Source organism: Macrobrachium rosenbergii, chromosome 42 (assembly GCF_040412425.1).
Source record: "Macrobrachium rosenbergii isolate ZJJX-2024 chromosome 42, ASM4041242v1, whole genome shotgun sequence".
Taxonomy (NCBI): domain Eukaryota; kingdom Metazoa; phylum Arthropoda; class Malacostraca; order Decapoda; family Palaemonidae; genus Macrobrachium; species Macrobrachium rosenbergii.
The window spans coordinates 49413847-49437487 of record NC_089782.1 but is presented as its reverse complement, the minus strand read 5'-3'; the positions used below and the strand labels follow the sequence as shown (position 1 = coordinate 49437487).

Genomic DNA, 23641 nt, shown 5'->3' with positions numbered 1-23641 from the left:
GTTTGCATGCACCAGGGTTTTTGCAAATTGAAAGAAAGCGAGACAGAGGCGAAGGCTGATCTAATTAATGCAAATGAAACGAATCCTTTACCTTGGGTTTTCTCATTTTCTATTCTTCCTTTCTTTCTTTCTTTACGTTTTGCGGCTTTTATGAATGCGTGTATACTTGAGATGTAGAGGTATGTTTTATATGTTGGTACAATTTCATATATGTTATATATATATATTATATATATATATATATATATATATATATATATATATATATATATATATATATATATATATATATATATATATATATATATATATATATATATATATATATATATATATATATATATATATATATATATATATATATATATATATATATATATTATGTTTTTACTTGACAATCTTGGTTTTGAGATAGTTTCTATGAGACAGGTAGCAACATTTGTAGATAAATTAGCCTCGTGATTCTGACCTTGTGGGTCCAGTGAAACATAAAACAAGAGAAAAGGGGAATTTCATATGAGCATAAGGCTCTTTCTCTGAGAGGAAATATTACGTAAACACGTGGGTGAACTAAAAGGAGTATATTTACGCAAAGACATTAGTACAGGAAGGAGAAATGCAATTAAATTATTGATCCTGAAGGGGATTCCTACGGGATGAATGAAACTGGGGATTCCAGGCTCAGACCGAGAAGATTCCATGATATAGGGTCCCTCTGAAATGAGAGATACAAAGATTATACCCCAGTAATGGGAACAGACAAAAGGATAATGAATTTGAAGCTGCACTGAGGGTGCCAATGGGGCCTCGACGAGTTAATAATGGATTAGCACTGAGAACAGACACTCAAATAGCATAGGTGGAATTGAACAAAAGATTCTGTGATTACTGGCACTCAAATTAAGTAAATTCTACGAGGACAAAGCGTGACTGAAAGGACATCTTTACAGAGCACTTTACCGTAAGAGAGAAGTGGTTCCAGAGAAGAAGGCGGCACGTGGTTGACTCCCGATTCACAAGGGCGAAGGCATTGATCTTCCACGTGGTAGGATGTAGGGGCGCCGACGGCGCAGGCAACCCGTGGGTGACTTCATGAAGTGCCAGGTAATGGAGTGGGTGGCCCTTGTGTTAGGATCAGACCAGCAGCGAAGGGAACACGTGGTTGGCGTTCGAAGTGCACAAAAGTAAAAGTATACGTTAAGGGGCCACGTGGTTAGATGGAGAAGTGATGAGCTAAGGGCGTCGTTCAGCCAGGGGCATGGTGGTGAGTGTGTTCATCATGTCTCTACGCCATGTCGTCCCGCGAGTCTCTGAGAGCGGGCCCTTCTCCATCTGTCCTTTTATGCCATCTGCTAGGGGCAGGGGCAAGTTCTTCAATAGGGAGTTGAGTCATTTTTCAGCTGTGCCCGCGGCTGGGGGTGGGGGTTGCCTGGAAAGAGTCGGCCAGACAGATTCACTTTTGCCTCGAATAAGGAATTGCTATTTAACAGGAGTGGCCTACAATCAATTTAATCCCTTGTATTCTGACCGTGATCCTCAATTGTCCAGCTTGGGCTGATAGATAGGTAGGCACGCGTGTCGATAGACAGATATGTCTATCGATAGATCGGCAGACAGGAAACGAAAAGGGAGCAATTTGCTAGCGAATTCTTGCCAATTATAATAGCTCCCCACACAAGATGACGTACACACCTTCATTCGGGTGCGAACGTCGATTTAAGCAAGAAATGAGCGGAAAATGCTTTACGTTACTCTACATTCTGCCTTGCAATGAGCTTTACTTTTAAAGGATTTATGAAACTCTGCAGCATTACTGTTAATGACATACTGGAACAAATTACTCTAACCGCCGAGTACATTGTGGAACAGGACATAAGGTAATTTTCAACACTTGCAAAAGAGTAATTACGGTGTATTTGGCTACAGAGTGATAAATTTATAAAGTTACTCGATCAATGTGAATTAATTAGGATTATAAGGCCACGAATTATAAGGCTGTTGCAAACAAATGAAAAGAAAGGTTGATATTAAAAAATTAGAATACATGGTTACTTAATTCTAGATATCCCCTAGATGCATGCGGTTAGTTTGCCTTTTAAGCGGCGTTGAAATGACGAAATACACTTGGGTTTAATTGACATCATGATTTACGTCGTTTGGTAGACCGGCGCCATACTTGGCACTGAATCTCATGGCACTCTTATAACACTTACAATAAGCACGTGAAAGGGTGTAATCAAAGGGAGGTAAAATTATTTCAGCTTAAGGCTTATTTAATGATTTTAAGGGTTCGCCATTTTCACTCTACGATGGGGACATTACATTAGACCTTTAGGATAAGCAAGCAAAGGAAAGGGGGTTTGGAATGAAGTTCCCGATATTACAAGAAGGCAAGGGGACGTGCCTCCGCCTTCTGGATAGCGGGCCACGCCCCTTGTATTACAAAGGTGGCACTGACTTTATAGGTGCCTTGTGGCACTCATCTAAGTGCATGAGGTATAAAAGAATAACAAAAGAATAAATGGTAGACACAAATTAAATATTAATGGTTGTAACCAGATGTTGATCAAGTATGCTAAAATTATATTCCTTAGCCTACAGTGAACAGCTAAGATCATTCTTGGCCCAAGATGGCCACAAAGGTAACCAGAAGGCGCGACTCCTCTGGCAGGATCATTTTGCCAGAATCTGCAATAATGGCATGGTGCCAAGTTAGCACTTATGTAATAATAACTAATGGGGATGGCATATCGTATTTTTAAATGCATCATGCTGCGGTAGGCATGAAGGGGGAGTCGTAGGGCTTATAGTTTATAGTGTTGGCATATCTGTCAATGGCACTCTGCATGGGCAGAAGTGATCAAGGTAAAATGAGGGCCTGGGTAAGGCATAAAATAAATGCGACTGATAATCAAAAGTAGGGAAGTGAAATGTTTGAGAAAAAATAAAGGACATAGTTATGAGAAAAAAAAAAGAATAGTGAAGGACCCTGACATCCACTTCTGGATAGAGGTGTCAAAGCCTTCGTAGGATGAAGGGATGGCACTGTGCCAGGTTGGCACAGGTGCCAGGAGAGTTTGGGAGCTCTCCTGAAGCTACCTGGAATTATCAACACCTGTGGTATTTTCCCCATGGACCCTTCTTACTTTGATGGTTTGTCTTGGCCGGGGAATCGGTGGAACCGAGCCCGGGGAGGGTACTGGAGTGCCACCTGTGTCAGCTTCCTTGACGGCTGGCGCAGGGACCTTCCTTGCAAGCTCTATCACAATCTGTCGCAGTTCCTTGAGTTCATTGGCCATTTGAAACATGGCAGAATCCTTACTCACTGCTGTGTCTGCGGAGGACTGAGATAGAGAGGAAGCAGTCGGGAGGGGGGAGGGCGTGAGGGGCTCCCAGGTAGGAATGACCGGCTCAGGCACAGGTTGTGAGGCCGCACCTTTAGGTGAGCTTCCGCTGTGGTCGGCAGGATCCGTCTCCCCTACCGGCACTGGTAGAGGAGCCAAGCCGGGAGAAGAGAGGGGGTCCTTATTGGGATCTCTTGAATGGAGATCGGGGGCATGCTCTGGCGGTGGCACCAAGGCAGGGGCAGGCACCATTATTTGCTTTGGAATTTGCTCATCATTTGTGACGGATGGAGCTTGGCATGGCTCAGTGCATGCAAGTGGCACTGGCAGAGATTTGGAATCGACTTTGGAATCTCCTGGAGGGAGATCTGATTGGGGCCCTGGCACTGGCAGTGATTGCAGTAACTTAAATGGGGACTGGAAGTCCAGTCCCAGGAGGATGTCATAACCTGTGGGAAGATAGTTTGCTACTACAAGGTTGCAAATTTTGGATTTATGAGGTCTTGTGACTCTCAGTTGAATAGTAGGGAGTATCATTTTAAATTCATTGATACCCTCAATTGTGACGAGTTTGCGTCGGTTAATGATAGCTCCATAGGGAACTTTGTCTTTCCTTATAAGGGAAATTTGTGTGCCAGAGTCATCAAATGCCTTGACCTGGCATGCTGGGTAGCTACCTCGAGGAGGTGCCACATATATGGGACCCTCGGCTGGAGGGCCTAAGGACTCAGGATTCGTAACTGCCAGGGCGACGGCAGGAGTACTGGACTTATTATTCCTAGGGCATTTTGCCCATGAGGGAGAGTGGCCATAAACCTTGCATGCCATGTAAAAGGTTTAGCTGAAATCTCTTCACCCTGCCCCTGTGGAGGGCGCTGGCGAGTTATTAGGTGGTTTTCCAGGAGAAAGAGGCGCTGCTGGTTTATTTCGGCATTGCTCTTTGGAATGCCTGATCTTCCTACAGAACCTGCATACAACGGGTTTCTGTGATTGCCCATTCTTCGGCGGAGGGGCACCCAAAAGGCAGGCGGGTGGACAAATTCTGCACTGCAGGGAGCTCTCCTGGGGGTGATGGGTATCCCAGGAGTCTGTGATGCAACAGCATTCCACCAACGTCGTAGGCTCCTTCTCCCCTATGTGTGTGGCGAGGGCAGGAGGCGCGTAGAGCAAGAAATGCTCTATTTTCATTGCTCTATGAAGTCTGCAAGGGTTTTGACTCCCACGGACTCAAACCACTTTGCATGGGTGTGCTCCGACTGGAAGACCCAATCTGCCCAAGTTTGGCTGACTTCCTTGACTTGCCCTCTCCAGTGCCTCCTCCAGTGTTCAGGGGTTTTCTCGTACGCCTTGGTAATGGTTTGGTGCACGACGTCCCAGTCCTCTTGGTCAGCCGCAGGTAGGGCGTTGTAGGCAATCAGTGCCTTCCCACCGAGGAATTTAGTTAATACTAGGGAGAGTTCGGCGGGGGAGAGGGTGCAACATTCCAGGACCTTCTCGGCTCTGTCGAGCCATACTTCCAGTTCAGGTTCGGTCTATTTGGGCATGAACGAGTGGGCCTGGCTTAGGGCGCTCATCCCCGAGGTGGGAGTGGGGGGGTGGAGGGGGGGTGCCATGTTGTGCCAGCATCTGGATTTCATGGGCGCGCTTCTTCGCATTCTCTGCTCTTTCTGCCTCCTCTCTTCTCTCTAGGGCCTCCCTTTCTAATCTCGCTGCCTCCCTTTCAGCCTCCTTTTCCTTCCTTTCGGAATCCTTTTCTTTTATTTCTGCCTCCTCTCTTCTCTGTAGGGCCTCCCTTTCTGCCTTTATCGTGTCCATCCTCTCCTGTACCCAGTATTTTAGTTCTTTCCTGGAAAGGCCAAGTTCCTTCCCAGAGGACATGAAGAACTTGAAATCCTCGCTCTGCTGAGATCTTGCTGACAATTTGCAGGTGGGGTGGACTCAAGTAATACACAAAAAAAATTTTCCCAGAGCATAGGAAGGAGTTGTCTGGGTATAATAAATGCATGCAAAATTTTAACTGAGTGGCTGTCAGTGACTTTACAGTATGAAGGGTTTTCAAAACTCTTAGGAATTGGAATTCTTTGGTCTCCCAAGGTACCGACAAAACAGGTTTGGCTGGGGACGATGATTAGCAAATGATTAGTCTCGCGATTTACCGACGAAGCGGGCTGACTGGGGGGACGATGATTAACAAATGATTGGTCTCCCGAGGTACCGACAAAAAGGGCTGACTTGGGGATGAGATTGGAATATATAGGTCTCCCGATTTACTGATGAAGCGGGCTGATTGGGGACGATATTTAGCAAAGGATTGGTCTCCCAAGGTACCGACAAAATGTGCGGACTTGGGGATGATAATTGGAAATAAATTGGTCTCACCAAATTACCGACGAGGTGGGCTGATTGAGGACTGGATTGGCAATGGATTGGTCTCACCACAATTACCAGTGAGGTGGGTTGATTGAGGACTGGATTGAAATGGATTGGTCTCACCAAATTACCGACGAGGCGGGCTGATTGGGGACTGGATTGGAAATGGATTGGTCTCACCAAATTACCGACGAGGCGGGCTGATTGGGGACTGGATTGGAAATGGATTGGTCTCACCAAATTACCGACGAGGCGGGCTGACTGGGGACTGGATTGGAAATGGGTTGGTCTCCCAAATTACCGATGAGGTGGGCTGATTGGGGACTGGATTGGAAATGGATTGGTCTCACCAAATTACCGATGAAGTGGGCTGATTGGGGACTGGATTGGAAATGGATTGGCTCCCTAGGAGAATTCCCGCATAGATGAGGTCTGATTAGCGAGAGCGCAAGTTTTACATTTATGGACTTACGGGAGAAGTTTCCTTTTGTAAGCAAAGAATACTGAAATGATAAAGGTGCCATATTCAATGAGAGTAGACGACACATACACAGAAAGAAAAACCCCAAACAAACAAACAAAACAAACAACGAAAAAATTGCTGGAACGAGCCCAAGGTAAGACAAGGGAAAATTAAACAAACAAATCCTAGCAATGAATGAATGGTGAGATGGGGGGGCGAGTATTTAGACACTAGGTGGGGTGGTATGAATTCCACCCTAGCGATGAAGGAATGGGGAATGTTTATAAGCACAGACTGTAGTTTCCCTGAATGCGAAATGTGTGAGAAAAAAATTTGAGAAACTAAATCAATTTAACACTTGCCTACCACTCAGTCTATTTCTCCTATCTTCCATATACAAGAGAGAGAGAATTTCAGCAATGCAAGCTGACTTTCGTCCCATGTGGGAGAAATGTGAATAGGCGCCTAACTAGATTTTGCGATCACGAAATGGGTGTGATTTTCAAGGAGGAACTATAGCACTATTCCTCGAAATGGTTAAAACCTAAATATCCTATCATGAAGGTCATGCAAGCCGCGTGCAGAGGTTTTCAAAATCTAAATTTTGGTGGTTCTCCTCTCTCGTTTTTTTGGTATGCGTCCTAGCAACATTTATTTTCCCTAGGCTCAGTCACGTCTTTAAAAATTCCTATGCTAAATAAACACAATTTACTTACGTGGAATTTCTGGATCTGTGCGCTGATTTTACACAAAAGGTTCGTAATTGTCTCATACCCAGCATAGATTTGCTAATTGTTGATTTGGAAGATGCACACCCAAACAAAAGCATAAAAACAAAGGGGGGGGATGCAACCACTAAAACGAGAATCCTGGCAAGGTCACCATTTTTATGTTTTTACTGGACAATCTTGGTTTTGAGATAGTTTCTATGAGACAGGTGGCAACATTTGTAGATAAATTAGCCGTGTGATTCTGACCTTGTGGGTCCAGTGAAACATAAAACAAGAGAAAAGGAGGAATTTCATATGAGCGTAAGGCTCTTTCTCTGAGAGGAAATATTACTTAAATACGTGGGTGAACTAAAAGGATTATATTTACACAAAGACATTAGTACAGAAAGGAGAAATGCAATTAAATTATTGATCCTGAAGGGGATTCCTACAGAATGAATGAAACTGGGGACTACAGGCACAGTCCGAGAAGATTCCACGATATAGGGTCCCTCTGAAATGAGAGATACACAGATTATACCCAAGTAATGGGAACAGACAAAAGGGTAATGAATTCGAAGCTGCACTGAGGGTGCCAATGGGGTCTTGACGAGTTAATAATGGATTAGCACTGAGAGCAGACACTCGAATAGATGGGTGGAATTGAGCAAAAGATTCTGTGATTACTGGCACTCAAATTAAGTAAATTCTACGAGGACAAAGCATGACTGAAAGGACGTCTTTACAGAGCACTTTACCGTAAGAGAGAAGTGGTTCCAGCGAAGAAGGCGGCATGTGGTTGACTTCCGATTCACAAGGGTGAAGGCGTTGATCTTCCACGTGGTAGGATGTAGGGGTGCCGATGGCACAGGCAACACGTGGGTGACTTCATGAAGCACCAGGTAATGGAGCGGGTGGCCCTCGTGTTAGGATCAGGCCAGCAGCGAAGGGAACACGTGGTTGGCGGTCAAAGTGCACAAAAGTAAAAGTATACTTTGAGGGGCCACGTGGTTAGATGGAGAAGGGATGAGCTAAGGGCGTCGTTCAGCCAGGGGCATGGTGGTGAGTTTGTTCATCATGTCTCTACGCCATGTCGTCCAGCGAGTCTCTGAGAGTGGGCCCTTGTCTGCCTCTCCTTTTTATGCCATCCGCTAGGGGAAGGGGGCAGGTTCTTCGATAGGGAGTTGAATCATTTTCAGCTGTGCCCGCGGCTGGGTGGGGGCCGGGTTGCCTGGAAAGAGTCGGCAGACAGATTCACTTTTGCCTCGAATAAGGAATAAGCTACTTAACAGGAGTGGCCTACAATCGATTTAATCCCTTGTATTCTGACCGTGATCCTCAATTGTCCAGCTCAGGCTGATAGATAGGTAGTTGGTAGACAGAAATGTCTACGATAGATCATGTTGGTAGAATATATATAGATATGTATATCTATCGATAGATCGGCAGACAGGAAACGAAATATATAGCAATTTGCTATATAATTCTTGCTAATTATAATATATATATATATAAATATATATATATATATACATATATATATATATATATATATATATATATATATATATATATATATATATATATATATATATATATATATATATATATATATATATGTATGTGTGTGTGTGTGTGTGTGTGTGTGTTTGTGAGTGTGTAACAAGCTCCATTCTTCTCTCGCCTTGGCCGTAAACACCAGTATCGACTAACTATGAAGTACATACTAAACTGGTTAAGAATATAGAGGAGCATTTTTTCCTTACCGGAACGTATCTAAATAGTTCACCCTCTCACATGAAACTAACCCGGTCTCCATCATAAGCAAAATATTGGAGAAAAAATGCTAATTAGCGGGAAAGGAAATATTACCCACCTAATGACAGAGGCCAGATGACAGTTTTGTGAAGATAACAAATTTTAATGAGGATTTTTGAAAGCAGGATATTTTGAAGGCCAGGGTGACTGAATGTCCAACAAATATTTTCCATCTCTTACAGTTCCAATATTTATACTTGAAATTAAATATTACTTAGGCAAGAATAAGACTAATGATTTATTTACGCTACTCAAAATCTAAAACAGAATACCTGTACAACATATGAGGAGTCTTTCAAGTGGGTATCATAAGGTTGACTATCGCCTTCCTAATAACTCATAGTAATCGGGTAAAACAAAAGCAACCGAATGGGTTTCATGTAAAGAGCGAGATCCTTCTGAATATTTAAGAGTCACTTCTGAAGGCAACGTATCTCGGGCGAAAAGGAAGAGAGGCGAGGCTTCTGACCTTTGAGAACCGCAGGGGATATGAACTTCTGCAACGGTGCCTCCAAGTGTGGCTTTTGCTGTTCGGCAGGTGGAATGAAGCGCTGCCTTTCTGAAATTGCCAGTTGGCTGATTTGTTAACTTATCCGGTATCACAAATGGTTACTGCCACCGAAGTATTTTATATGCTGGTAAATTAAGAAATTATGGGAGGATAAATTATGGAAGGATCAGTGGAAGGGAGAAGACCGGTGGGGAGACCGAGGATGAGATGGGAAGATAATGTGTTCAGAGATCTAAGAGAACTGGGAGTGGAGGATCCTGAGAATAACTGGAGAGACGCAGCACTCAACAGGGGACGTGGAGAGGTCTGGTGCGAGCGGCCATGGGCGACCAAGAGGCCCGAGAGCCACCAGGAGTGAGTGGGTGAGTGAGTGGTAAATTAAGAGGATATCTTGAAATTCTAAACATGCGTACACACTAAACCAGTCAATTTCTTTGATTATCGTATTATTGCAGCATACTTTAACATTATCATCTATGGGTACCCGAGAGTTTAGCTAATACCACCTACGGTGGTATTGGCCGTTTATCATTTTATTTGTTGCGTCCTTAGCAGTACATTTCAGCCTGATAATCTCTACGTTATTTCATTTTGTGTCAATTTTCGTTTTTTTTTTAGCAATGCTCATATAGCAAAATACTTTCGCTTTTTAATCAATGCTCACATAGCAAAATTGTTTCGTTTCTTTTAATTAAAACTCATATAGCAAAATACTTTCGTATTTTCTAAATCAATGCTCCTACGGCAAAATACTTTCGTTTTTTTATCAATGCTCCTATAGCAAATTACTTCCGTTCTTTATTAATGTCCGTATAGCAAAATACTTTCTTCACCTAATCAATGCTCTTTTAGTAAAATACTTTCGTTTTTTTAGCAATGCTCATATAGCAAAATACATTCTTTTTTTTAATTAATGTTCATAGCAAAATAATTTCCTTTTTTTAATTAATGCTCATATAGCAAAATACTTTCGTTTTTTTAATCAATGCTCATGTAGCAAAATACTTTCGTTTTTTTTAGTACCGCTCCTAAAGTAGATTACTAATGGAAAAAATGGTAGAGAACTACGATTAACTAAACCACAATGGAAAGGTTATCACGACAAATTGTTACCTGGACTTCTAGACGAACTGGCCTTTCTTAAATATCAATCTAGCATTTGCTTCTTGGGTGGTACCGTACTGTGACCTGGAACCATGGATTGATATTATATATATATATATATATATATATATATATATATATATATATATATATATATATATATATATATATATATATATATATATATATATATATATATATATATATATATATATATATAAAAAATATACGCATCTTCAAGGAACAAGGGAAACGAAGACCTCCATTCTTACAAATTTATTGCTGCCGTTTCATGACACGTCACATTTTCAAGGCTAAAAAAGAAAATAATGTGCACTACGGATAGAATCACGGTATTAAGAAATTTAAAAAAATAAAATATTTAAAATTCACAAAAAGGGCAATGCAGCCTTAAAACTAGGTATATAACTGAACATAAAACCAGAAAAAAGGACCACAAAAGATATAGGTCAAGGGAACAAAGACTCAGACTCACCAAGCGAAATGAAAGAGTAATACTGAGACAAGACAGAAAATATGAATAAAGAAAAAGCTAGGCAACATATAACTGAGTTGACGACAGTTGAGTATTTAACGAGGGAACAGTTCTCTTTATAATAATAGACTCCACGATCGTTAGGTCGTGATGGTTGGAGACCCGCCCTACTATTGAAAAATCTTCATCTCTAATATTGGTTTTGCATCGTACAGCATGGTTTCTGATGTTAGAGGCCTCTGGATTCGATAACTTGCATCCTGTACGGCAGCTTAAGCCTCTATGAGAGTCAATTCGTGCCCTCAACAGCCTCTTCGTACATCCCACATATGATGTTCCGTGATTATATCGCGGACAATTGTATTATATACAATATTGGATGTGAAGAGGGGGGCTGAGACGATCCTGGACCGTAAAAAATAAACCAATGATTAGAGGATTCTTTGGTATTAATTTAGCATTTAAAGTAGGAAACTTTATCGAATCCAGAGGCCTCTAACATCAGAAACCATGCTGTACGATGCAAAACCAATATCAGAGATGAAGATTTTTCAATGGTAGGGCGGGTCTCCAGCCATCACGACCTAACTATCCTGGAGTCTATTATTATAAAGAGAACTGTTCCCTCGTTAAATACTCAATTGTCGTCAACTCAGTTATATGTTGCCTAGCTTTTCCTTTATTCATATTTTCTGTTTTGTCTTTGTATTATTCTTTCATTTCGCTTGGTGAGTCTGTGTCTTTGTTCCCTTGACCTTTATCTTTTGTTGTCCTTTTTTTCTTGTTTTATGCTCAGTTTTATACTTATTTTTAAGGCTGCATTGCCATTTTTTGTGAATTTTAAATGTTTTACTTTGTTTATTTTTTAATAACGTGATTCTATCCGCAGTGCAAATTATCTTCTTTTTTTAGCCTTGAAAGTGTGACATGCGTCATGAAACGTCGGCAATAAATTTGTAAGAATGGAGGTCTTCCTTTCCCTTGTTCCTCGAGTGTGTGTGTGTGTGTGTGTGTGTGTGTTTTGTGTACATATATATATATACAATATGAAATTTTTATCACACCGTGATTTTTATACAATCATGATATGTCGTTTAATATCAAATTCATATACCTCGAGAGTATCTCCGATGGAGAATTATCACCGAAGGGAATTTATATAAGTGATAAATGAGCAGGTACCACTGGGACATTTGACATGGACCCATTCAACGACTCCAGTGGACTTACCACCACGCCATCATGAATATACAATATATCAATATTTATAGGTATATATAATTTCATAATATATATATATTATATATGATAGGCTATATTAATTATTATTATTATATATATATATATTATCTGCAGTAGTGACAGGCTGGTTAATTATTATTATTATTATTATTATTATTATTATTATTATTATTATTATTAGCGTTGTTTGAAATCATACGCAAAAACCACTTAAGAAATTTTCCATCTCTCACGCAAATAAGAACGCGAAGGCATCGGATTTGAATAATGTTAAATAATTATTATTATCTCGAGTTTCTGCTCGGAAGGAAAGAGCAATTAATGAAATTTCAATATGTAACTAAGATATGTAAAGAAAAATATGCGTGCTGTGAAAAATATATTTATAGTGAATTCTGAACAAAGGAGTAAGTCCAAGTTATAGCATACTCCAAACACTAATGAGACTGTGTGTGCTCAAGGCATGAGTACTTGGGGGTAACGAATATAAAACTCAGATTCCTAGAAACAGACAAAGGCACGAGCCTTGTTAAAGGACATTTATTCTCTATACTATAGCTGGAGCGTTTTACTTTTTAATGAAGCACAATATTCACTTTGTTATTATAGGTTCTCTGCCCCTTGCGTCAACATACTCTTCAATTTAATTTCCAAGGAGGTTTGTTTTTTGGTTGATGAATCGCCATACTTTGCCTTGTCTGAGCTGGATGATTTACTTTGGATGGTCGGTGGATGCTTTTGCAGAAAGTTGGTGAAAAGAATCTTTTCATATTCTAAACGGATATACCCTTCCCAAGAATGTGGTTTGTATTTTCCTTTGCCAAGGTCATAAGCATCTACACACATACACATACACGTACACACACAAACACATACACAAACACACACACGTATATATATATATATATATATATATATATATATATATATATATATATATATATATATATATATATGGTGTGTATAACGTAGAAACTCTAGTGATATAAACGACAATAATACACCATTGAAACCACAACAAGAAAATAACCTATCACGTCACGAAGACTTGAACATAAGGGTGGAACGAATTTTGATGTACACATGATGCCATATTTTAATTTTTTGTAAACTAATTAACGAAATTTGTTTGGTGGTATTATAATGTTTAATTATAAAACGATAACCTTAATTTACTATCTAACCTTTTCTTCTCGGAAAACATAATAAATTTCAGTGGCTTTTCCTTCCTCATCCTTATAAATAGCAACGGAAATTTCCCGCAGCCTCGAATTGCCAAATTCAGTCAACAAAAATTTAGTTCGTGCTAAATTTTCTCCGAAATCACTAATCCTCCAGTGGTCAGGATTTGGATTTGTTACTAACAGGCACCGGCATTGGTCACAATTTGTATGGGTAACCAAAACTGAAAGCTAAATTCCTCTGGCCCATAAATTACGACCATCTGGGACGAAGTGGATCTCGGATTAGTTTAGGTGATTACGACGAACTTTAGGATTCTGGTGTAAGCTGCAACTGGTTATAATAAGGCCTCCGAAAAGACACTTTCGTCGACTTTGAAATAATTTTCACAGTTAAATCAATAATCTTAATCTAAATGCGCCGAAATGTTCATTTCAAATCTTCTTGAAGTAACAATGAATTTAATATGCTGCAATGATAACACTCAAGTACATTGGCGTTATGTAATGTCAGTGGTGCATGGTAGTTTCTGTTCGTCTGAACAGATACGGCTGAAATGTTGCTTTATTTTGATCAATTATTTTATCTTTAAGATAGGGTGCTATATGAATGGTGCTATAGTTTTATTTATTTATCTTTTTATTTAGTATTTATTCCTGCCACATGCAGGTCTTCTTCATCTAGAAATAAACTGGTGTTCACTTTTTAGTTTTAGTTTAGGCACTTCTAACTAACTTATCTAGCAACTGACTGATTGTGTTACAGATGGAGTCCAAACTACTGTAGAACGTTACAGATAGCGTCCACACTAAAGTAGAACGTGTCATTAACATACACTGGATACTTATCACATACATAACACAAACAGGTTGAAAACAATTCAAAGACGGTATGTGGAGAACGAATTTTTGTCAAATGCTAGACAATCTTTTGGAGCACTGGTTAAGGCCACCGGTAACTCATTGGTACGTAACCTGTTTGTGTTGTGTGCGCGACAAGTTGGCGACGTGTCTATGACATGTTTTACTGAAGTGTGGACGAACTAGTTTTCCGGGTATCAGTACGTATCATTCTGCCAAGCTTTTTTTTAGGTCACAGCATAAACTTTGATGTATGACACCGTGTTAATATAGCTATCAAGTTCAATTTTGCACTAACGAGGAGAAATTCTTCATTTAGTGTGTCAAATGAATTTATCCACAAGTATTAGGTAACATTTACCAGCCAAACTTTGTTTCGCGTAACCACTATTTTTTCCTGTATTGAAGCAAATTTGCTATTTTCGTAACGCAAGCATCGCTCACGGGAGTTCGAATATGCTCGATATGAACTTGACACCAACATCGGCTAATTAGCGCAAAGTTTTACCACAAGATATTACTAAACGGCTGGAAACACGCTCTCTCATCATGTGAGACGCACAGTGCTTACTTCTTTTCCAGCGCAATATCGGACTGGTTATTTTCGCCACCAGAAATGCATGATGCTCGTCAAGGTTGCGTTAAATGGTGTTATTCATTTTCTTTCTTAGGAAGTTAACCAAACGTTTGAAAATCTGTATGAAATAAAATTAGTAATCACATGGTCTGTTTGGTAGGTTTGACCTACCCTAGAAAATTCTTGTTATTCATTTATATATATATATATATATATATATATATATATATATATATATATATATATATATATATATATATATATATACATATGTATAAATGGGTCTGTTCCCAGGTCAAACAGGGCCATCATTTATTGCTTTATCTGTTTTAAGAACAGAATCAATCATCTTACTTCTCTAGGATGTCTGTGGTAGCCGTGGTTCATCCCTGGGTCAGCAAATCCCTTCTCTTTTGTCGACTTCTCTCACTAATCTATCCTTACAGCAAAGGCCTACTGAAATTAAAGACTGAAGTAAAAAACTAGACTTTATTGACAAATTTAACGAAAGTAACTCAGCAAAAGCTACGGTCATGAAATGGGGTGATTCACAACCCCTATCAATGGAAAACATTACTAGAGGAAATGCTGTGTCACAAACTAGCCTATGACTACTTCTATACCAAGCAATACTAGTGAATAACACCCTGGTCATCAAACAAAGTAATAAGGTCATAATTCTTGTAGACCACAATATATGTCATATAGTATGTAAGAGTAAAAACATCACTTTCAAAATATTCGTTCTCTCAGGACGAAACTCAGATTCTTTTTCTTTGGCCATGAATAATGTATCGTCATAGTGGTGGTTTCTTTAAACACTACACCAGGCTAAAAGCACATATCAGCCACTCCAGACCGAGGCAGTCTCCCTGTGAGAGTCACTGTTCTTCTCATAAATATCCCACGGGAGATCGCACACACACACACGCACATACCCCACTGGAACTCGGGCACTTCTTGCGGATCGGCTCAATGTTCGACAAATCATGATCAAATAGCTCTCTGTATACAACTGAGCAAATTTCCAAAGTCAGCAAAATTGCACCTGAGCCACTGCCAGGCCAGCACATAGCTCTTCTAAAGTCATTCAAGATGGATGTAATACATGCATACATATATATACATATATAGGCGATGTGTGTGTGTGTGTATATATATATATATATATATATATAAAATATATATATATATATATATATATATATATATATATATATATATATATGTATATATATATATGTGTATGTGTGTGTGTGTGTGTGTGTGTGTGTGTGTTTTATGGCCCTATAACCAGGTCAGAAGGGCCATAATCTCTTATTGTGTCTGTTTTAAGAACAGCATCAATCATCTTACACTCCTAACATTCTATGGTGGTAGTGGTGGCCAGCCCTGGGTCAGCAAATTCCTTCTCCCTCATCAACTCCTCTCACTGAATCTATCCTCAAACAAAGGCCTACTGGAATTAAACACTCAGATAAAAAACCAAACTTTATTTGCAAATTTAACGAAAGTAGTTCAGCTTTTAAAAGCCACAGTCATGAAATGGAGTGATTCACACCCCGATAAAATGGAAATCATAACTAAAGGAAATTCTGATTCACAAACATTCAAATTAATGATTCTAGACCAACCACTACTAGTGACTAACATCCTGGTAACCAAACAAAGTAAAAGGGTCATAATTATTCTAGACCAAAATAAATGTCATATACTATGTAAGGAACACCACTTCCAAAATATGTGAGTTCCTCATTGGACAGGTGGGTACCGTTATCAGCTAGCACTCTGCCGGCCCCGCGTTCAATTCTCCGATCGGCCAATGAAGAATTAGAGGAATTTATTTCTGGTGATAGAAATTCATTTCTTGCTATAATGTGGGTTGGATTCCACAATAAGCTGTAGGTCCCATTGCTAGGTAACCAATTGGTTCTTAGCCGCATAAAATAAATCTAATCCTTTGGGCCAGCCCTAGGAGAGCTGTTAATCAGCTCAGTGGTCTGGTTAAACTAAGGTATACTTAACGTTTTCCAAAATATTCGTCCTCACTGGACAAACCCAGAATTCCTGTTAAAAGAAACATATCATATAGTAAAACCTGAAATGGTGTTAAATGAAATCAACATTCAAAACAGAAAAATGCACAATGGAGAACAGAACAGGAAAATGCATAATAGAGGAACAGAGGAATTTCACTGAGACACAACTGGGTGTTTCCACATAATGTCTAGAAAAAATATGTGTTCATGAGTTATATTACTCACTTCTATGGCCCCAAATAAAGTATCTTCACTGCACAACAAACAAACCATACCCAGCCACAAAACGAAGTCCCATCGCTATTGTCTGTTCCTCTCATAATATACCATAAGAGAGTGCACACACATATGCACACACTTAATCACTTCTCCCTGGAAGCATGAAGACACTGGTTCAATGGTTGAAGGATCACTCTGTCTCCATGCACATAGGCCATGATCAGAAAGCCAAATGCATGCGTCAGATACCCGCTGTATCTAACTGTGTAAACCTCCAATGTCAACATAACTGCACCTGCTGGATGTAATTCTGACAGGCCAGCACATAGTTTGTCAATGACTTAAAATATATATATATATATATATATATATATATATATATATATATATATATATATATATATATATATATATATATATATATATATATATATATATATATATATATATATATATATATATATATATATATATATATGTATATATATATATATGTATATATATATATATATATATATATATATATATATATATATATATATATATATATATATATATATATATATATATATATATATATATATATATTGTAACGACCTGAGTGGGCCGTTATGCAGGTTCTTTAACATACTCAGGACAGGGCTCTCATGACTGACGGCAGATGCAACAAACAAAGGAGGGGAAAACAACAAAAACAATATAATGAGCTCAAAATTAATTTATTTACAATATTTACAAGTGAGTCAGGTCTGGTAAAAGATAAAAACCATAAATATAAGAAAAAAAACCAAATGGCAGCACTAAACAAAATCAAGTTAAAATAAACAAAAAAAGTAGCTTTAAAAAAAAAAGGCAAAAATAAACAACAGCAGGCAGAAAAAAAACCAAACATACGTCCTCCATCGGGGCACCAAAACAGCCCTCAGCTGCACGATAGGGACAAAAACCCACAAACCAGAAAACCCCGATGGAGACGTCAGGACAGCCTCACGCTGTCATCAAAGATGAGCAGCTCGTGGTCACACGACTACTCATGGTCACACTCCACCTCTACGACGTGCTCCACTTTGTAGGCGTGCTCCAATTTGCTGCTCAAAAACTCGACCAACGTCGACTCCAAAAACTGCCTGCTGCTGCTGCCACTGCCGCTACTCTCGCTGCCCTACCAGACCCGACTGAAGCAAGAAACACGGCAGCTCACCAACGAAAACATCAAAACATAAAAACTTGAAGGTAAGGAGGCAGCAATCCACAAAGGAACGAGCGGGGAACCAGCAGTTCCCGCAAAACCATCACTAACGTGACACCTCCCCACCTAAAAGAAAAAAAAAAATTTTTTTTTTTTAACCTCATGCTTCCCTCCAATGCCGTAACAACCCGCCAGCCAAAACAGAGCCGCCCTGTCACGGTCGCCATTGTAACGACCCGAGTGGGCCGTTATGCAGGTTCTTTAACATACTCAGGACGGGGTTGTCATGACTGACGGCAGATGCAACAAACAAAGGAGGGAAAACAACAAAAACAATATAATGAGCTCAAAATTAATTTATTTACAATATTTAAAAGTGAGTCAGGTCTGGTAAAAGATAAAAACCATAAATACAAGAAAAACCAAAAGGCAGCACTAAACAAAATCAAGTTAAAATAAACAAAAAAAGTAGCTTTAAAAAAAAAAAGGCAAAAATAAACAACAGCAGGCAGAAAAAAAACCAAACATGCGTCCTCCATCGGGGCACCAAGACAGCCCTCAGCTGCACGACAGGGACAAAAACCCACAAACCAGAAAACCCCGATGGAGACGTCAGGACAGCCTCACGCTGTCATCAAAGATGAGCAGCTCGTGGTCACACGACTACTCATGGTCACACTCCACCTCTACGACGTGCTCCACTTCGTAGGCGTGCTCCAATTTGCTGCTCAAAAACTCGACCAACGTCGACTCCAAAAACTGCCTGCTGCTGCTGCCATTGCCGCTACTCTCGCTGCCCTACCAGACCCGACTGAAGCAAGAAACACGGCAGCTCACCAACGAAAACATCAAAACATAAAAAACTTGAAGGTAAGGAGGCAGCAATCCACAAGGGAACGAGGCAGGGAACCAGCAGTTCCCGCAAAACCATCACTTAATGTGACATATATATATATATATATATATATATATATATATATATATATATATATATATATATATATATATATATATATATATATATATTATATATATATATATATATATATATATATATATATATATATATATATATATATATACATTATAGATATATATATATACCTATATATATAGTATATATATTTATTTATATATACATAATATATTTATATATATATATATATATATATATATATATATATATATATATATATATATATATATATACATACATTCATGATATTCTCTTCTGAAATGTATAAAATACAATTTTTCCAGAATGTTGTGATATGCTTTGTAATTGTCATATGATTTTTTTATATACAAGAGATATTGTGTAGTGTATTTTGTATATTATAATAGTTATGTAAAAATGTCTTTGTAATGTCAGATCTCACAAATATTGATGATTTAGATAACTTAACAGTGTAATCTAAAATCATTTAGATAATGTATAGTGGGAGAAGATTTTGTCATCCAGCCACTATGTGGTTCTCGGGTTGTGACCAAGATCACTTTGTTTTGAGTTCAAGCAATTTCCCGTCAGAGTCGCGTTAACAGATGAGAGATAAGGGTTGGGTGCCCAGTTACGTAGGCAAATTTTCACTTCCTTACGATAAGGAGGGAATTATTGCACAAAACCACATGGTAATTGCATCATATAGTTTGTAGAATGTGTTCCAATCGAAACAGTTGCATTGTGCTGATCATGTCTGCCTTTGCACGCTGGTCCCAAAATGTTTTAGAATATTCTGTGGGTCTTGGTCCCAAAATGTTTTATATGATGTCATTTAGCTTTGCTAAAATGATCTATGGGTTTTCCTTTTGTTTTGAAACAAAAATCCTATTCATAGAGAGACTGGATACTGTGCGGTTTAGATTTAAAAAGGGTTCTCTCCCTCTCTCAGATAACGTAAAGTAATTAATTGTCGGTCACTCCATTTTGATTTTGTAAGATCTTACATTTAGATTTATAACAGTGGATATATTGGTAATGGCGGCTACTGTGTACTTTGTGAACAACATATGCAGACTGTGAAAGCTTGTGAAAGGTATTGTAACTTGTGAGTTTAACCATAGTTAAAAGCTTATTTTGAAGTGAAGACATGTTATTCAAAGTGAGTTGGAATTTAGTGAGTGTTGTTTAAATTGATTTATGTTTATTAAACCAGTCATTTAAGTAAGAGTTCTTTGTGAATTTATTTCATTTTTTACACATTTCAGTTTTGTGTATTTTTGTATATTCTTGTGTTTTCAACTGTTTTACTTAGTTTTCTTTCACATCTTAAGCATTTCTTGATGGTTTAACTTTTTCTTACTTAATTTTGTTTCACATATTAACATTTTGGTCATTTAAGTTTATTTCATAACCAGATTTAAGAATTAATAAATTTTTCTTTTCAAACAATAGTAACTTTTCTTTAAAGTAAGTTTGTGAATTTTGGTTCATTAAATTTGAATTAAAAATAATTTTTTGTATTTCAAGTTTTTTACAACAGTGTTTCATTTGTTAACCACCGGTGGTAGGAATTAAATGTGAATAAATTAGAATGATAGATATGTTTTGTTCCTTCAGTTTTTACTGATGTGACTCTACCTTGGAGAGACTGTTACAGTAATGGAGTGATGCCCTTTTACTTTAGTGTATTTCTTGTTTAAATACTGATACCTCACAATTGTTTTGATAAACTTTGTTGATAATTTTTTTAAGGGATCACTGTTGCCTATTGAGTACCCAGTCGTATTTTTTTCTTATGAGAGTTCATGTATCTGGCTGTGAGGTAATAAGTGAGGTAAGTTTTGAATTCCATCATTGATTAGTGTAATAACCAGGTACTTGGAACACTTCGTGAAAAAAAAAATATATATATATATATATAAAATAATATATATATATATATATATATATATATATATATATATATATATATATATATATATATATATATATATATATATATATATATATATATATATATAAACTTTCAAGTAACGTGACCATTATCACTGGGCAAAATATTAGTTTCATAGTTGGCAACTGTAAGCCAATATCTGTAATATTAACAGAATATCAGAACAAAATCATAGCAGCAAATACAAAAACCATAAAGATGATAAAAATTTTCATTTAAATGAAATTAACTTTATAAGAATCCAGACCGCTTATTATTAACGAAAAATGAGCTCAAAATGTAAAAATGTATAAAATGAATTAATGAAAAAGATCCAGAGTTACTCTCCGCATTAGACAATGGATGTTTCTGACGGAAAAATAAGGAAGAAAATTATTTACATGTGTGCTCATCTGTTTTGATAAAAGAAAAAACTTGATTACCAACTTTTTCATTTTGTGATTTTTAGAAAAAAAAATGATGTTTTAGCCTGTATTTGGCTGCGTTTTGAAAGATGAAAAATGCGATATTTTTCTTCTTCTATGAAAAACAACAGGATTTTTCAACTTGGCCATTTCCCTTGACTACAACAAACAAACAAAAATAAAGTGTTCATACCTATGAGTTAAAAAGAAAATAGTTCAGCCTGCGTTTGTATGTGTCTAGATAAAAAGTCAAAACCATTTTCCATTTTTATGCTTTCGGTTTCTAATTAAAAAGAAAACAATTATGGAAGCGGTGAGTCCAATCACCTTTGATATTTGTAAGTTTGGGTGAAGCTTCTTTGTCGATGCTTCCTAATCATTGCAATTAAGCTAAGTGCAATCAGACAGTCAAAGAACTGTAATCCCTGTCTTGATCTTCTGTCTATTGGACAGGGGTATTTCGGGATGATTAAACTTAGCTTCCTTTGTTTTCAACGCAACAATAGCCATTGTGACAATTTATATCTGTCCTCCTTTGTTTCATCTGCGAAAGCAAACCAACCTGCTCATTTGAAGGGGAATAATTAGTGTTACTGTAAAGCAAATGTCATGTTCCGTACCACTATGAAATATTTAGAATTTACTTGAAAGGATTTACCGGGAAGAACAATAATAAGCAATTATATCTATCACAACTAGTTCTCACGAGACCTGATGCATTTCTTACTCCAACATAATTATATGGATTATTTTTTAAAGTGCTTCGCCAAATACAGTCTATATGGACAGCTATTCCCCAGTTAGAATTACAAAATGGCATTCGGAATCTTATTTTTCTTTTTAGTTACATGGTTTTCAACATAAAGGCCAGCGAGCAGATAACATGATGCCTTTATCTCACAAAGGCTTTATAAACACGAAAACGAAAAACAAAATAAAAATGAACTGTAATTTGTAAGGATTGATAAGTGGGAAGTAATAGATTGTTCTCCCAAGAGGACGAAATTGTCTTTTGGGGGCAGAGAAACTATGACGAAAGTCTGCTTGCACAGGTTTATTGTTCCCACAATGCAAGAACTAGTAGTAGGCTGGTGGATGATATGAGCTCGTCTTAGAGCGAGAGGAGGTCTTCTTATCTCTCAGAAGTGGTTGGAAGTGTACTCATTCAAATGAAACAATGATGAGAGCACTAACTGAACAGATTATTATTATTATTATTATTATTATTATTATTATTATTATTATTATTATTATTATTATTATTATTCAGAAGATGCAACCTATTCATATAGAACAAGCCCGCAGGGGCCACTGACTTGAAATTCAAGCTTCCAAAGAATATGGCGTCCATTAGGAAGTAAGCGAATGTTAAGGGAAATACAGAAAGAAGAGATCTCACTTATTAAAAAGAAAAATAAATTAATAAATTAATAATTAGGTAAAATATATTAAAATGCAAGGAGAATAGCATCAGGCCAGTAATGCATTGCATCTTCGCTTGAACTTGTGAGGTTCCAATTGCGCGACATCCTCTGGGAGACTGTTCCACAGTCCAACAGTGTGAGGAATAAAGGACCTCTCGAACTGAATGAGAAGTTCAACAACGAGGAACATTTATTGCATATTGGTGCTGCTGTTCAGCGAATTTGGTTGCTCGTGGCAGAAAAAGGGACCAGGGATCAATTGTGAAAGAGAAAGATCTCCATTAAAATGCAACTTATGAGAAATTGACAAGCAACAGACCATCCATCGATGGCCCAAGTCATAACTGCTAATATTAGGAAACAGAAACCTACCACCACGAAACACTCTATTTAAAAGAGATAAATCTCTGGCAGAAGCAGACATCCACACCGGAGAACAGTATTCTAGTAGAGGAAGCACAAATGACCTAAAAAAAGTTGCACTGATTTTACCAGTTATAAATGTATGAAGCCTTACTAACAATACCTAATTGAACAGAACTGAAAACAAAGAGAAAAGGATACTGAATAGAGACAGGCACTGACGATATCTTATAAAGGAGAGGCAGTAAATGTTCGGTCACTGTTTCTGTTACAAAAATAGTCAAAACAAAGGAAACTCGAAATGTAGGCGAAATAATATCAGAGCTTAACCAGTGTGATAACATGAAAAGTTAGCTGCATTAAAAAACACCCTTAATCACCTACATTCAAATTCCACCGTTCTATTTTGGGATCAAACTAAGAATTACACCG

General features: G+C 38.0%; 2 protein-coding genes across 2 annotated transcripts in view; both read right to left on the bottom strand.

Moving 5' to 3' along the window:
- Nucleotides 1-23641, bottom strand: part of LOC136828417 (nephrin-like) — a 1390497-nt gene that overhangs the window by 1246731 nt on the left and 120125 nt on the right. The gene's annotated exons all lie outside the window — the stretch shown is intronic.
- Nucleotides 1234-4172, bottom strand: LOC136827820 (WAS/WASL-interacting protein family member 3-like). The gene is made up of 3 exons (XM_067085281.1): nt 3899-4172; nt 3147-3700; nt 1234-1371 (listed from the first exon to the last, which is right to left on the bottom strand). Exons 1-3 carry the CDS (start codon nt 4170-4172, stop codon nt 1234-1236), a joined length of 966 nt encoding a protein of 321 aa, XP_066941382.1.